Source organism: Rutidosis leptorrhynchoides, chromosome 2 (assembly GCF_046630445.1).
Source record: "Rutidosis leptorrhynchoides isolate AG116_Rl617_1_P2 chromosome 2, CSIRO_AGI_Rlap_v1, whole genome shotgun sequence".
NCBI classification, from domain to species: Eukaryota; Viridiplantae; Streptophyta; class Magnoliopsida; order Asterales; family Asteraceae; genus Rutidosis; species Rutidosis leptorrhynchoides.
Genome location: NC_092334.1, coordinates 285,126,599 through 285,143,080, shown reverse-complemented (window position 1 = coordinate 285,143,080; position 16,482 = coordinate 285,126,599). Strand labels below are relative to the sequence as shown.

Below are 16,482 nucleotides of genomic sequence, written 5' to 3'. Positions count from 1 at the left end.
AGGACATAGGCATCTTTTATTTTTTAGTTTAATGACTTTATTTTTTACAAAAATAAAGACATTAAACTGGGGAGAACTTAATGGTGTATCCTAGGAGATACACGCATAAAAGAATCATTTTCATACAGAAAACTCGATCAGAGAACACAAAAGATAACTAAATTTGGCAGTTTTCAGAGTATGCCGCCCAGCGTCTAACAGGCCGCCCAGCGTCAAACGTAAGCCCTGCAGGAAGCTTCTATGCATAAGCCCTTTAACTCAGCGTGTGAACGGCACGCAGCCACGTCAGCACACGCCACCGACATTTCGAATACTTCACGTAACAGAACCATTCAGTGATTGACACGTGTATCTCGTGAATTTTAGACATTCTACGCCTATAAATAGACCCCATGGGTCACCACATTTCACATCATTCTAATCTGAACTTCAGTCAGAGAGAAGTACACTTTCTCTCTCACACAGTTCTTTCTCACTCTAAACATACATTAGCCGCTTAGCAGCAGTGTGCTAGACGGATCATTAGAGTTTGATCCAAAGATTGATTGAGGCCACCCCACAGATCTTACATCTGTGTTCCGGGTCTGTGCAGCTAATTTTTTGTACTAGTACCTTACAGCCACTATACAGAAAATCATACTAACATTTACGTAGTCATAATATCCCAATTATGACAAATGTTTGCCGTGTACCAAGTACGTATATCGTTTAAAGCGATAAGTGACACTAACGGTCGTAAAAGCAATCAAGGATCATGTGAAGTAACTAAATACTTAAAAACACATTGTAAGGAATTAACGAAGGTAATTAACATAATTAATAATCCCAGAATAAAATCTAAATTAGTACGCACAAATACGTAGTTTCGTGAAAGTAATAAATATAAATAAAAGTTGAAAAGGTCGGGTCGTTACACCCTCTTCCTAGAATTGATGATCTGTTCGATCAGCTTCAAGGTTCATCTATTAATTCTAAAATCAATCTTCGTTCCAGTTATCATCAACTGCGTGTTAAAGAATCTGATGTTCCAAAAACCGCTTTTCGCACCCGTTATGGTCACTACGAATTCCTTGTTATGACGTTCGGATTGACAAATGCACCTGCCGTGTTCATGGACCTCATGAACCGTGTGTGTAGACCCGATCTGGACAAATTCATTATTGTCTTCATTGACGAAGAACATTTGAAGTTGGTGCTTGATTTGTTGAGGAAAGAGGAGTTGTATGCTAAGTTCTCTAAGTGTGCTTTCTGGCTAAGAGAAGTTCAATTCCTTAGACATATTGTTAGTGAACAGGGAATACAAGTTGATCCTGCCAAGATTGAGGAAATTAAGAAGTGGGAAATTCCGAAAAATCCTACTCAGATTCGTTAGTTTCTATGGTTAGCAGGTTACTATAGAAGGTTCATTCAAGATTTCTCTCGTATAGCGAAACCTCTGACTGCATTAACGTACAAGGGGAAGAAGTATGAGTGGAAGGATGAACAAGAGACTGCTTTTCAAACCCTGAAGAAGAAGTTGACTACCGCTCCGATATTGTCAATACCTGAGGGTAATGATGATTTTATTGTTTATGTGATGCTTCGCATCAGGGCTTTGGTTGTGTTTTGATGCAAAGAAAGAAAGTTATTGCGTACGCATCACGTCAGTTGAAGATTCACAAGAAGAATTATATGACCCATGATTTAGAGGTGGGAGCTGTTGTGTTTGCGCTTAAGATTTGGAGACATTATCTTTATGGGGTCAAAAGTACAGCGTACACTGATCACAAAAGTCTTCAACATATCCTTGATCAGAAACAGTTGAATATGAGGCAACGAAGATAGGTTGAGACGTTGAACGATTATTATTGCGATCTTTTATATCACCCGGGAAAGGCTAATGTTGTGGCCGATGCGTTAAGTCGTAAAGAAAGGGCTGAACTTCGCAGGTTTAGAGCCTTGAATATGACAATTCGAACAAACCTCGCTAGGCAGATTCTTGTGGCAAAACAAGAAACCTTAAAGGAGGAGAATTTTGTGAACGAGAAAGTTAGAGGCATGGCTAAGAAGTTTGAGATACGAACCGAGGGTACTCGGTATTTTGTGGGACGTCTTTGGGTTCCGAAATTTGGTGATCTGCGGCAACTTATTTTGGATGAGGCTCATAAGTCAAGGTACTCTATTCATCCTGGTTCAAGAAAGATGTATCATGATCTTAAGGAGCTGTATTGGTGGCCTAATTTGAAAACTGATGTGGCTACTTATGTGGCTAAGTGTTTGACCTGTGCTACGGTTAAAGCTGAACATCAGAAACCGTCTGGACTTTTGGTGTAACCTGAGATTCTCGAGTGGAAGTGGGATTGTATTACAATGGATTTTATTACGAAGCTACCGAGAGTTGTGGGTGGTTATGATACCATTTGGGTGATTGTTGACACACTCACAAAATCAGCTCATTTCGTGCCAATTAAGGAAACATATTCGATGGAGAAGCTTACTCATTTGTATATAAAGGAAATTATTTTGAGACATGGTGTTCTTGTATCTATTATTTCAGACGGAGACAGTCAATTTATATCGAAGTTTTGGCAATCCTTACAGGAAGCTTTGGGAACTAAGTTGGATATGAGCACTGCTTATCATCCTCAGACGAATGGTCAGAGTGAAAAGACCATCTAAACGTTAGAAGATATGTTACGAGAGTGTGTTATTGATTTTGGTAATGGGTGGGATAAATATTTGCCACTAGCTGAATTTTCTTATAACAACAGCTATCATGCAAGTATTAAAGCCGCACCGTTTGAAGCTCTGTATGGTAGAAAGTGTAGGTCTCCTATCTGTTGGAATGAGGTTGGGGATGCTCAACTCACAGGTCCAGAAATTATTCATGAGACTACTGAGAAGATCGTACAGATTAAGAAAAGATTGAAAACTACCAGAAGTCGACAAAAGAGTTATGCCGATAAGAGAAGGAAAGATATAGAATTTCAAGTTGGTGACCGTGTTATGTTGAAGGTATCACCTTGGAAAGGTGTGGTACGTTTTGGTAAGAGGGGAAAGTTGAATCCTCATTTTGTTGGACCTTTTGAGATTACCGAGAGAGTTGGACCCGTGGCTTATCGTTTGAAATTGCCACAAGAACTCAGTGCTATTCATGACGTATTTCATATATCGAATTTGAAGAAGTGTTTGGCTGAGGCCGCTGAAACCATTCCTCTTGAGGAGCTTCATGTTGATAAACAACTCCATTTTATTGAGAAACCTATTGAGATTATGGATCGAGAGGTTAAGACGCTCAAGCAAAGCAGAATTCCTATTGTTCAAGTTAGATGGAACGCCAGATGCGGTACCGAGTTCACTTAGGAGCATGAAGATCAGATGAGGCAGAAGTACCCGCATTTGTTCCCAGATGACAAGTCAACCCCTGCACCTGCTTAAATTTTGGGACGAAATTTCCATAACGGGAAGGTACTGTCACGACCCTACTTTTTCCGTTATCTTATACCGTTTATTATTTAATGCCCTTTAATTGATATTCATGCCACGTCATTTCTATGACCTATGTTATTATTTTAGTAATAATATATTAATTATTATCTGTTAAAACGATATTTGTATAACATTAAATATTAATATACTCATATATACTCCCTTTATATTGGTTTCTTTTATACAATAAGATAGACACTTCTCGACGTGATGGTTACTTGAGGTCATGTCCTTCGAGCGTAGTGGCGGGTAGGCCTAGAGGGTCTAGTAGTGGCAATAGATTAGTGAACCCAGTTAAGATTAGAGTAGGGAGTTGGAACGTAGGGACATTGACTAGCAAATCCCTTGAGCTTGTTGATACTTTACTAAAGATTAAAGTGGACATATTGTGTGTCCAGGAGACTAGATGGAGGGGACAAGAGGCGGTTGTCATAGGCGACTACAAGTTGTGGTTTACGGGTTCTAGTGTAGCTAGAAACGGGGTAGGAATACTTTTAGGACATCCATATAAGGAGCTTGTTGTGGGTGTGGGTAGGTGTAGTGATAGGATTATGTCGGTTATGTTAGTTATCCGGGAGGTGACTTACATGGTCATTAGTGCTTACGCACCCTATGCTGGGTTAGGAGAAGAAGATAAAAGACGCTTTTGGGTTTCGTTAGATGAGGTTGTGAGGAGTTGCCCTGCTGATCATCGTTTACTTATTGGGGGAGACGTTAATGGTTATACAGGAACTGATTCAGATGGTTTTACGGGAGTCCATGGTGGCTTTGGGTACGGAGTTCGAAATGAAGGAGGATGCTCTATTCTCGATTTTGCTGTTGCCCACGAGTTAGTTGTTGCAAACTCTTTCTTCAGTAAGACGGAAGCTCAACTAGCAACTTTCCACAGAGGGGGCTATAGTAGCCAGATCGACTATTTGCTGCTTCACAAAGGGGACCTTAGGGCTTGCAGAGACTGCAGAGTCTTGACTACCTGAACCTGTTCCACCCAATACAGATTATTGGTCATGGACTTGGTTCTGCGAAGGTGGGTTACTAGGAGCGCGAGACCCGTCCAACCTAGGATCCTTTGGAAGAATCTGAATGGAGAGAAAGCCGAAACTTTTAAAGCTTTGGTTTTGGAAAGAGTAGAGGCAGGAGTGGAAACTGCTACTCATGGTGAAGCAGATCAGATGTGGAATAGTCTAGCATCCATTATTAGAGATGTAGCCAAGGAAGCCTTAGGTGTGGCAGTAGGAACATCGTGAGGACACAAGTCTAGTAGAGAATCATGGTGGATTAGTGAGGAGGTTCAAACCAAAGTTGTGCTTAAACAACGGAGGTTTCGGGAGATCATTACATGCCAGGAGGGAACTCGAGAGGATAGAACTAGGGAAGTAGAGAGATATAAAGAAGCAAAAAGAGAAGCTAAGAAGGCCGTTGCACGTGCAAAAGATAAAGCGTATGAAGATTTGTATAGGAAACTAGATTCTAAAGAAGGAGCTAATGATATCTACAAGATTGCAAAAGCTAGAGAGCATAGGAGGAGGGATATAGATATAATCAAGTTTATCAAAGATGAAGCCGGTCAAACCCTAGTGAAGGAAGAAGAAATAAGGAAAAGATGGGAAGGGTATTTCTCATCTCTTTTCGTTGGTGGAGGACCAGGGCGCCAAGATGATTCGCGGGACGGGGGCATAGGAAAATTTCAGAATAATAATTTATGTAGGCGGATCAGTCATGAAGAAGTAAGAATGGCACTACTAAATATGGGTAGAAACAAAGCTGTTGGACTAGACCAGATCCCAATAGAGGCGTGGCAGTGCCTTGGTGAGGATGGTGTTAGGTGGTTGGCGTGTCTCTTCAATAAGATGTTTAGAATCTATAAAATGCCCACGGAATGGAGACGAAGCGAGATTATCCCCATCTTCAAAAATAAGGGAGATGCCCAAATCTACGGTAGCTACAGAGGCATAAAATTACTAAGCCATACCATGAAACTATGGGAGAGAGTGATTGAGACTAGACTTTGTCGTGAAACTACGGTTTAGGAAAACCAATTTGGTTTCATGCCAGGGCGCTCTTCGATGGAGGCAATTCATATTATAAGAAGCATTATGGAGAAGTATAGGGAAAAGTAAAAGAACTTAGAGATGGTCTTTTTAGACTTAGAAAAGGCTTATGATTGTGTTCCGCGAAAGTTGATTTGGAAGACTCTTAATATTAGAGTTATCCCAAGTAGATATATTAAAGCTATTATGGACATGTACGATGGGGTGAAGTCCTGCGTTCGGATGCCGGTGGGAAACACTGATTATTTCCCGATTGAATTAGGCCTGCGCCAGGGATCTGCCCTTAGCCCTTTCCTTTTTGCTTTGATCCTAGATGAGCTGTCTCGAGATATACAAGGGAACATCCCTTGGAGTCTACTTTTTGCTGATGATATTGTGCTTATAGCGGATTCCAAGAATGAGCTTAATCGAAGACTAGAACAATGGAGGGAGGCCTTAGAACAAAATGGTCTACGAATCAGTAGACAAAAGACGGAATATCTTAGGTGTGATTTTGACAGGGTTGAGGATGAACATAATGCTGGAGTTAATATCAGCATTGGGGACCAGATCTTGTATCCACAAGATTTGTTTAGATATTTAGTAAAACAACCCATCCATATTACTATAAACGCAGTACCTTATTCATTGGTCCCATAGTGGGGTATTTGACCTCTATATGATACGTTTTAGGAAATATTGCATTCGTTTCATAAAAAGCACACCATTATTATACATAATGCATGTTTTAAAAAATTGGGCGATTATTTAAGGAATAATCCCCATAATACATCGATTTTCAAATACTACACACTTGACATAACAGTCAAATATAATACATGATAAAGGTTTTATTAAATACAACACTTTATTTAATTAAAAGCATGAGACTCCATACACAGCTTGCTCAAATTATGCAACAGCGGAAGACTTTCTTAAGGACCTGAGAATAAACATGCTTAAACAGTCAACACAAAGGTTGGTGAGATATATAGGTTTAGCATCGATATAAATATAGACCACAAGATTTCATAGTTATAAATATATGTACACTCGCAAGTGTATAAAAGTATTCTATAAGTTATTGAGCCCTTCGGTAACCATACTTAACCATTAATGTAGCATATTCCCTTTATTATGAAATCTCCCTGCTCTGTACCAAGTGTAGTAAAAATGAAGTACTATGAAACCGTTTACGATACTAGAGCGACTAGCCCGGTTGGGGATGTCAAACCCGATAGATCTATCAATATGATTCGCGCTTACACGTTCTTACAACATGTAAATATTAGTTACCAAGCTATTAGGGAAGATATGCAAGGTGGTACAACTCATCGTAGAATATATTTTAAGTACTTGTGTCCATGGTGTAAAACATAAAATGCATGTATTCTCATCCCAAAATATTTTTAGAGTTTAAAAATGGGACTATATACTCATGGTAGTAAAAGTATATTAATAATAAGTTTTCAGCTTATTAAAAATATGGCCGTCGTCCTTGGATTCACGAACCTATAACAATAATAATGATTCATTTAATAATACGACATGTGAATAAAATAAAACAAGTTCATAGAATACTTATATATTAATTTTTAACATTTTTATGTTAGTAGTCCTTTGTTAGTAGTCCAAAATAGTCCGAAATGTCCAACAGTCCAATAATCGGTATATATATAATCTTAGAATTACCCCACGACGTATTGTATACGTATTGTCTTTGCATCAATCCAGAGACATATTGTATATGTATTGTCTTAGAATTTATCAAAACGTATTATATACTTATTGTCTTAGGATTTATCAAAACGTATTGTATACTTATTGTCATGGAATGTACCAAGATTATTATATATATATATATATATACAATCTCGGAATTAACTAAGATTATAATATTTTGTTATACTAATGATAAAATATAAAAATATATATAGGATATAGGAAAAGTTAGCAAGGATATGGTTAATATAGTTTTTACAATATAAATTTCATCCATACAACGTTAATTTTAGCAGATTTTGTTTTGCTCGCCAAATATTCATTACAACTCTGTTTAAAGTGAATCAAATTGCTATGGATTCCTTAAGAAGTTAATTTTTCAAAAACAATTCAAAAATTTCAGCCCATATATTAATATTCAGAGTGTTACCCTCTTTTTGTGCCGGTGGACAGATTTGGAAGAATCCCGGCACCCACCCAATATATGATTTTTGATAAAATACTTCTACATTGTCTAAAATCATGAAATAAATACTGGAAGTCTTATTTACATATATTAACATATTTCCAAAGTCTTAGCCTCTAACTCAAAGTCTAATATAGGTTTTTAATTCCCAACCCAAAACAGCCCGCTTTTTACCGAATGGAGATTAAACGATATATGTTAAATTTCAAGGTGTTCTTCATATGTTCAAGTTATAAGTTCTTATATTAACTTAATATAACATCATAATACATATAAATAAGTATTATTATAGTTGAGTTAGAAAGATTAGATTAGTTCTTCAAACAAGTTTAGAATCAACTAAACTATATTCTAGTTTATAAACTCTTATATAGATACCTATAAACATATGAATTGAACAAGAGTTGAAGTAGAGTTTTTACCTCAAGTTTAGAATGTAAAGTTGCTGGAAAGAAGTAGTAGAACAAAACTTGAGAGAGTTCTTGCAAGTGTGTGTGAAAATTGGAAGTAAAATTTGGAAAATGAATGTGTAAAAATAAGTTAGAAATGGTGCTTATTTATAGGCTTGAAAATTTGTTTTTTAGTGAAAATATCTAGTATAAGTTAAAATGTATTAAGTCATGGATGACATATTAAATTGATTAGGTCATAGATGACATATTACACAAATAATTGCATATTTCTATTGGTATATACCAATAGTAAATACTTCTAGAAGCTGTGTATAATACTGGTAAAAATGTCGTATGAATGCGAGTAGAATTCTTGAGAAAATTTAATGAAAATACGAGTATAGCTATCCTTTATATGTATTGGTATATTATGAAGTGTATTCAATATTTGTAAGGATGTATTTACACTCGTAATACATTATATGTAAATACATTTTAACATAAGTTAATTATGTCGTTTAAAGAGTAACATATATATTGTTCAAAAACTCTTTAAATTAGTAGTATGAAAATATATATATATAATGTAGTGACCCGAACTTTTCCATGTTTATATATATTAATTGAGATTGATGTTTACATGATTAAATGTTTCCAACATGTTAAGCAATCAAACTTTTTAAGACTTGATTAATTGAAATAGGTTTCATATAGACAATTGACCACCCAAGTTGACCGGTGATTCACGAACGTTAAAACTTGTAAAAAAAAAACTATATGATGACATATATATGGTTATATATATAGTTAACATTATATTATGATAAGTAAACATATCATTAATTATATTAACAATGAACTACATATGTAAAAACAAGACTACTAACTTAATGATTTTGAAACGAGACATATATGTAACGTTTATCGTTGTAACGACATTTAATGTATATATATCATATTAAGAGATATTCGTACATCATAATATCATGATAATATAATAATTTAAAATCTCTTTTGATATTATAAACATTGGGTTAACAACATTTAACAAGATCGTTAACCTAAAGGTTTCAAAACAACACTTACATGTAACGACTAACGATGACTTAACGACTCAGTTAAAATGTATATACATGTAGTGTTTTAATATGTATTTATACACTTTTGAAAGACTTCAATACACTTATCAAAATACTTCTACTTAACAAAAATGCTTACAATTACATTCTCGTTCAGTTTCATCAACAATTCTACTCGTATGCACCCGTATTCGTACTCGTACAATACACAGCTTTTAGATGTATGTACTATTGGTATATACACTCCAATGATCAGCTCTTAGCAGCCCATGTGAGTCACCTAACACATGTGGGAACCATCATTTGGCAACTAGCATGAAATATCTCATAAGATTACAAAAATATGAGTAATCATTCATGACTTATTTACATGAAAACAAAATTACATATCCTTTATATCTAATCCATACACCAACGACCAAAAACACCTACAAACACTTTCATTCTTCAATTTTCTTCATCTAATTGAACTCTCTCAAGTTCTATCTTCAAGTTCTAAGTGTTCTTCATAAATTCCAAAAGTTCTAGTTTCATAAAATCAAGAATACTTTCAAGTTTGCTAGCTCACTTCCAATCTTGTAAGGTGATCATCCAACCTCAAGAAATCTTTGTTTCTTACAGTAGGTTATCATTCTAATACAAGGTAATAATCATATTCAAACTTTGGTTCAATTTCTATAACTATAACAATCTTATTTCAAGTGATGATCTTACTTGAACTTGTTTTCGTGTCATGATTTTGCTTCAAGAACTTTGAGCCATCCAAGGATCCATTGAAGCTAGATCCATTTTTCTCTTTTCCAGTAGGTTCATCCAAGGAACTTAAGGTAGTAATGATGTTCATAACATCATTCGATTCATACATATAAAGCTATCTTATTCGAAGGTTTAAACTTGTAATCACTAGAACATAGTTTAGTTAATTCTAAACTTGTTCGCAAACAAAAGTTAATCCTTCTAACTTGACTTTTAAAATCAACTAAACACATGTTCTATATCTATATGATATGCTAACTTAATGATTTAAAACCTGGAAACACGAAAAACACCGTAAAACCGGATTTACGCCGTCGTAGTAACACCGCGGGCTGTTTTGGGTTAGTTAATTAAAAACTATGATAAACTTTGATTTAAAAGTTGTTATTCTGAGAAAATGATATTTATTATGAACATGAAACTATATCCAAAAATTATGGTTAAACTCAAAGTGGAAGTATGTTTTCTAAAATGGTCATCTAGACGTCGTTCTTTCGACTGAAATGACTACCTTTACAAAAACGACTTGTAACTTATTTTTCCGACTAGAAACCTATACTTTTTTGGTTTAGATTCATAAAATAGAGTTCAATATGAAACCATAGCAATTTGATTCACTCAAAACGGATTTAAAATGAAGAAGTTATGGGTAAAACAAGATTGGATAATTTTTCTCATTTTAGCTACGTGAAAATTGGTAACAAATCTATTCCAAGCATAACTTATAATACTTTGTTAATATACTTAATGAGATATTTAATTATCATATTTTCAAGTAAAATATATATATATATATATATATATATATATATATATATATATATATATATACACGTATATTATATATACACATATATTAATACAAGTTATGACGTTCGTGAATCATCGGTCAAACTGGGTGGTCAAACGTTTACATAAATTTCGTTTCAATTAATCAAGTCTTAAAAAGCTTGATTGCTTAACATGTTGGAAATATTTAATTGTGTAAATATTAATCTCATATATATTAACGAAAAAATTCGGGTCATTTTACACATAATTGTTCGTGAATCGTCAAGAGCAGTCGATGGGTAAATGAATACATGAACACAGTTCAAAGTTTTTGAGATTTCAACATTACATACTTTGATTATCGTGTCGGAAACATATAAAGATCAAGTATAAATTTGGTCAGAAATTTCCGGTTTGTCACAGTACCTACCCGTTAAAGAAATTTCGTCTCGAAATTTGATTGGGATGGTCATGGCTGACAATAAGTATGTTTTCATGACTCTTATGAGTTGAAAATTAGAGTTTTATTGTCATTAAGTAATATGGATAAAACAATGTGTTTATGTGAAGAGTACGAGTGAAGCTACCACAAAAGAGTGAAATGAGTAGGTGTAGATTCGTCATATCTCTTGACGTAGATAGGATTGATTTCCAAGTTCAAGAGATTTGGAGAAAATCTTCGTAATAAGATTTGATTCTTCGGTAATCAAGTGAATTAGGATCCGCTTTAAATGCGATCATCTGTTTTGATTGCTCTGCCGGATATTTTACTATAAATCCACACCCTTCGTTTCCTTACAACTCACACCTTCTATTATTTCTCTCTCATCTCATACTTTAAAGTATTCGTCAATATGCTCCATCCAATGCTGATTCTTGATATACTCCTAACCTTCATATCTGTCATTCTTCTTTTTCCTCTGCCGCCGAAATAATCTATTTACTTCTACTATACTCTTGGTTTTATAGTGTTTTTAGTCCTCCTGTGTCTTTATATTGCTATGTGCATCGATATACACGGTTTGTAATTTATGAGTTGTTGTTGGGCTTTATATCTTCCCTTATATTTCAAAGTCCCTGCTTCTTTCTTCTATAATCATTGTCATCCACAGTTAATGTTCTCTTCTATTTGCTGCGATTTATACCCCCATTTCTATTTCGGAGATTCATTTCTATTTCGGAGATTCATTCTTTTGTTTTCACTTCCCGACTTTAAATCAAGCAAATAATGGTCCAGAATTCGTAGGTATGAATTTCAGAATGAACATAATTAATGTTCTAAGAAAGAAATTGTAATGGCAAAATCTTGATTTATCAAATTACCAGAATATCCGGAAAAGACTGAATCATCAAGAAAATATTTTCTTGATATTTTTAGAGGTTAAATAGAATACTAAAGTCGTGTAACATGGCACATGATGACGGTATGGTCTGTGAATCGTCATGTCCTATTAGAAACTCAGCATTACTTACTGTAATATAATCACGTTGATCAAGTGTCATTATATTATACTAACTCATGCTTCAGTTCCCAACATTACTTCAAAAACATTCATACTTTACACTCAGAGGTTTCAGATGTTTAGAAACTAAAACAGTTTCCTTTATGATGTGCTACAGATAACACGAGGGGATAAATGATTTCAGATAAGAATGGTTATGAAAATATCTTCAGAAATATGGAGGATATTTATAATGGAAGATACGATGATATCTTAGAATATTTAAGATAAGAGGATGATGAAGAATATTGTCCGCAGGGGTTTTAGAGTAAGGAGCAAGGTATTTGCTAAGGATTTCAACAGACACTGAATCATTTTGATTCTTTGAAGGTAGATTTCATCTGTGTGATTTTTCCACAGCCTCCTTCATAGTTTGCTCAATCCGTTTTCCAGTTCCAAACCTTCTCTTTTTCTGAGTTTTACCAACATACTATTCTTTATCATCAAACTTTTGACTGTTAAGGTCGTTTTATAATTTTTGCTGCTTCATCAGCATTTTTCCAAAATTCGGAGAACTAGTTCGCAGTTTAGGGTTTTTTTTAGAAACTTCACATTCGAAGTCTGTAAGTCTTGGAGGTAGACGTTATATGTATATATAACTGTTGGCGTAAAATTGCTGCGAAATTCAAAATACTGATTGCTAATTCCCAGTAGTTGGTATGACAATTATTGTTATAAGTTGTAGATGAGTACTTGATAAAGTTTCAATGAATAAGTATCGTGATTTTTCGAAGAGGCTTAAAGGTCAATGAAGTTGTTGATAAGTTTACTGCTAATGTGGCGAGATATGAAAGGTTCCCCGGTAACAATGATGAAGGGGTAATCGTTATAATAAGGCTTATTCGATGAACAATTGAAGGTGATTTGCTGGAGCTGTGAAAAAACTGTCTATTTTGAAAAGAGATTGAAAAGTTAGTTTAGCTAATAAATGCCAAAGGGTCTGACACGGATACGTGTTAAACTATGACTTTAGTTTCGAGGGTTTTTTTTCAGGTACAAGACTGCGGGTAACATGTGGTTGGATCATCATTTCGATTGTCTTCAAGAATTTCGAAGGGTTTGAACACAGATTGTAATTGTTAATATACATATGATGTTCTAGGATTTTGAATGTTACAAATATTTTTGTGGGTTCCATGAATAGAAATGATGTTCTAGTACAGTTTTGAAGTCAAATTATAGTTTTGAAAGATGTAGGAATCTAAGAGTGATGATTTCAATTATATCTCGAATTGAATTCTGAGATTTCAAAATCAGAATATGTAATTAGATTTGAATGAGTATGGTTGTTTTGATTTCTATGAAAGAATGTGCATCGTTGTGAAGGTAATGAGTATAGTTGATGATTGTTGAATCAGAATCGAAGAATGTGACATATTAATTGTGAATTTATATATCTCTCGGGTATTACCTACCCGTTAAAAAAATTCACAAGTAATATTTTGTACAATAGAATTTTATTACAGTCTTTATGCAAATATGTGTATATTTTCTTCAGATGTATTACAGATTTAATGAATTAATATCATATTAAGCTCATTTGATTTTCAGCTAAAACTAGAAATGAATAATCTCTAAAACTTTAGAAATTTCTTAATCTTCATGGAATATCACTTCAACGTAAATGAAATTATGAATCAATACTTCATTATTCATTTTTATTGATATTTACTCAGTGAACGATGTTGGTGTTCGTGGGATTCTTGTGAACTTCGCAAGGTACGAATGATGTTGTCTAGAAAGTTTCGAGTATATCGAAGGTGTAAAATCAAATATGTAATTGAATAATATACTTAGTTTATTATGAAATGGAATCCATTTAATTTGAAACAGAGATTATAGTTAATGATTATTGAGTTGCTAACGAAGGATGTACATTATAGCATATTAATCATATGAATATGAATTAACCGAGTAGTATCTACCCCTTTTTCAATTCATACATAATAGCTTAATACGAAAAGATATATTGTGTTTCCAAAATTTATATAATATATAAATTCTTTGGAAATAATGAGTTAATACTTCATAACTCATTATTTCAATATATCCATAGGTGATTGTGGTGTTTATATCGTTTGTCGTTATTTAACTGTGGGAGTTTGTAGTGTTACAGATGTTGCTGGTATTCCTTGATATCTATGGTGTGTGTGACGTTGATGCTCGAGGTACCGTTTGTGATGTTGAGGTGTGGGATGCGGATATTGTTGTTGGTGGTGGTGATGGTACTGTTGGTGTTGCTGATGGTGGTACTGTTGCTGCCGGTGATGTTGCTGGTGCTTGTAACCTTTGCACCATATTCTCCAAAGTCAATATTCGAGCGCGAAGCTCGGTGACTTCTTCTATTACACCGGGGTGATTGTCGGTTCGGACGAGCGGATAAATAAAATCTAGAATTTGGTATAGTATATAATCGTGACGAGATACTCTGGAAATGAGAGAGAAAATGGTGTTTCGGACAGGTTCGCCGGTAAGTGCTTCAGGTTCTTCGCCAAGAGGGCAATGTGGTGGATGGAAAGGATCGCCTTCTTCTTGTCTCCAATGATTAAAGAGGCTACGAACCCATCCCCAATTCATCCAGAATAGATGATGGATGATTGGTTGATCCATTCCAGTCACAATGCTTTCGAAGCTTGAGTGGGATTCCATTTCAGAATTCGAGGGACTTGAACTAATGACGAATTCCATTTCGTACGATTGAATAAAGGATTTTTCGATATGAAATGATTTTCTGGCTATCGGGTAGTATTCTAATTACATAGAATATATATATATATATATATATATATATATATATATATATATATATATATATATATATATATATATATATATATATATATATATATATATATATATATATATAGAGCAAAAGGTGAAATGTCCCGTTCTTATTGATTAAAAACGTTCCATATTAATTGATTTCGTTGCGAGGTTTTGACCTCTATATGAGACGTTTTTCAAAGACTGCATTCATTTTAAAACAAACCATAACCTTTATTTCATAAATAAAGGTTTAAAAAGCTTTATGTAGATTATCAAATAATGATAATCTAAAATATCCTATTTACACACGACCATTACATAATGGTTTACAATACAAATATGTTACATCGAAATCAATTTCTTGAATGCAGTTTTTACACAATATCATACAAACATGGACTCCAAATCTTGTCCTTATTTTAGTATGCAACAGCGGAAGCTCTTAGTATTCACCTGAGAATAAACATGCTTTAAACGTCAACAAAAATGTTGGTGAGTTATAGGTTTAACCTATATATATCAAATCATAATAATAGACCACAAGATTTCATATTTCAATACACATCCCATACATAGAGATAAAAATCATTCATATGGTGAACACCTGGTAACCGACATTAACAAGATGCATATATAAGAATATCCCCATCATTCCGGGACACCCTTCGGATATGATATAAATTTCGAAGTACTAAAGCATCCGGTACTTTGGATGGGGTTTGTTAGGCCCAATAGATCTATCTTTAGGATTCGCGTCAATTAGGGTGTCTGTTCCCTAATTCTTAGATTACCAGACTTTATAAAAGGGGCATATTCGATTTCAATAATTCAACCATAGAATGTAGTTTCACGTACTTGTGTCTATTTTGTAAATCATTTATAAAACCTGCATGTATTCTCATCCCAAAAATATTAGATTTTAAAAGTGGGACTATAACTCACTTTCACAGATTTTTACTTCGTCGGGAAGTAAGACTTGGCCACTGGTTGATTCACGAACCTATAACAATATATACATATATATCAAAGTATGTTCAAAATATATTTACAACACTTTTAATATATTTTGATGTTTTAAGTTTATTAAGTCAGCTGTCCTCGTTAGTAACCTACAACTAGTTGTCCACAGTTAGATGTACAGAAATAAATCGATAAATATTATCTTGAATCAATCCACGATCCAGTGTATACGTATCTCAGTATTGATCACAACTCAAACTATATATATTTTGGAATCAACCTCAACCCTGTATAGCTAACTCCAACATTCACATATAGAGTGTCTATGGTTGTTCCGAAATATATATAGATGTGTCGACATGATAGGTCGAAACATTGTATACGTGTCTATGGTATCTCAAGATTACATAATATACAATACAAGTTGATTAAGTTATGGTTGGAATAGATTTGTTACCAATTTTCACGTAGCTAAAATGAGAAAAATTATCCAATCTTCTTTTACCCATAACTTCTTCATTTTAAATCCGTTTTGAGTGAATCAAATTGTTATGGTTTCATATTGAACTC

The 16,482-nt window shown here is 34.2% G+C and overlaps 3 protein-coding genes across 3 annotated transcripts; all 3 read left to right on the top strand.

The window, feature by feature from the left end:
- The first annotated feature begins 2,037 nt into the window (after window positions 1–2,037).
- On the top strand, window positions 2,038–4,445 carry LOC139888706 (uncharacterized). Its single transcript, XM_071871700.1, has 2 exons — window positions 2,038–2,139; window positions 3,660–4,445. Exons 1-2 carry the CDS (start codon window positions 2,038–2,040, stop codon window positions 4,443–4,445), a joined length of 888 nt encoding a protein of 295 aa, XP_071727801.1.
- Window positions 4,446–4,475: 30 nt separating this feature from the next.
- On the top strand, window positions 4,476–5,498 carry LOC139888705 (uncharacterized). The gene is made up of 2 exons (XM_071871699.1): window positions 4,476–4,700; window positions 4,815–5,498. Exons 1-2 carry the CDS (start codon window positions 4,476–4,478, stop codon window positions 5,496–5,498), a joined length of 909 nt encoding a protein of 302 aa, XP_071727800.1.
- A 102-nt stretch (window positions 5,499–5,600) lies between these two features.
- On the top strand, window positions 5,601–14,322 carry LOC139888704 (secreted RxLR effector protein 78-like). Its single transcript, XM_071871698.1, has 2 exons — window positions 5,601–6,073; window positions 14,295–14,322. Exons 1-2 carry the CDS (start codon window positions 5,601–5,603, stop codon window positions 14,320–14,322), a joined length of 501 nt encoding a protein of 166 aa, XP_071727799.1.
- The last annotated feature ends 2,160 nt before the right edge of the window (window positions 14,323–16,482 follow it).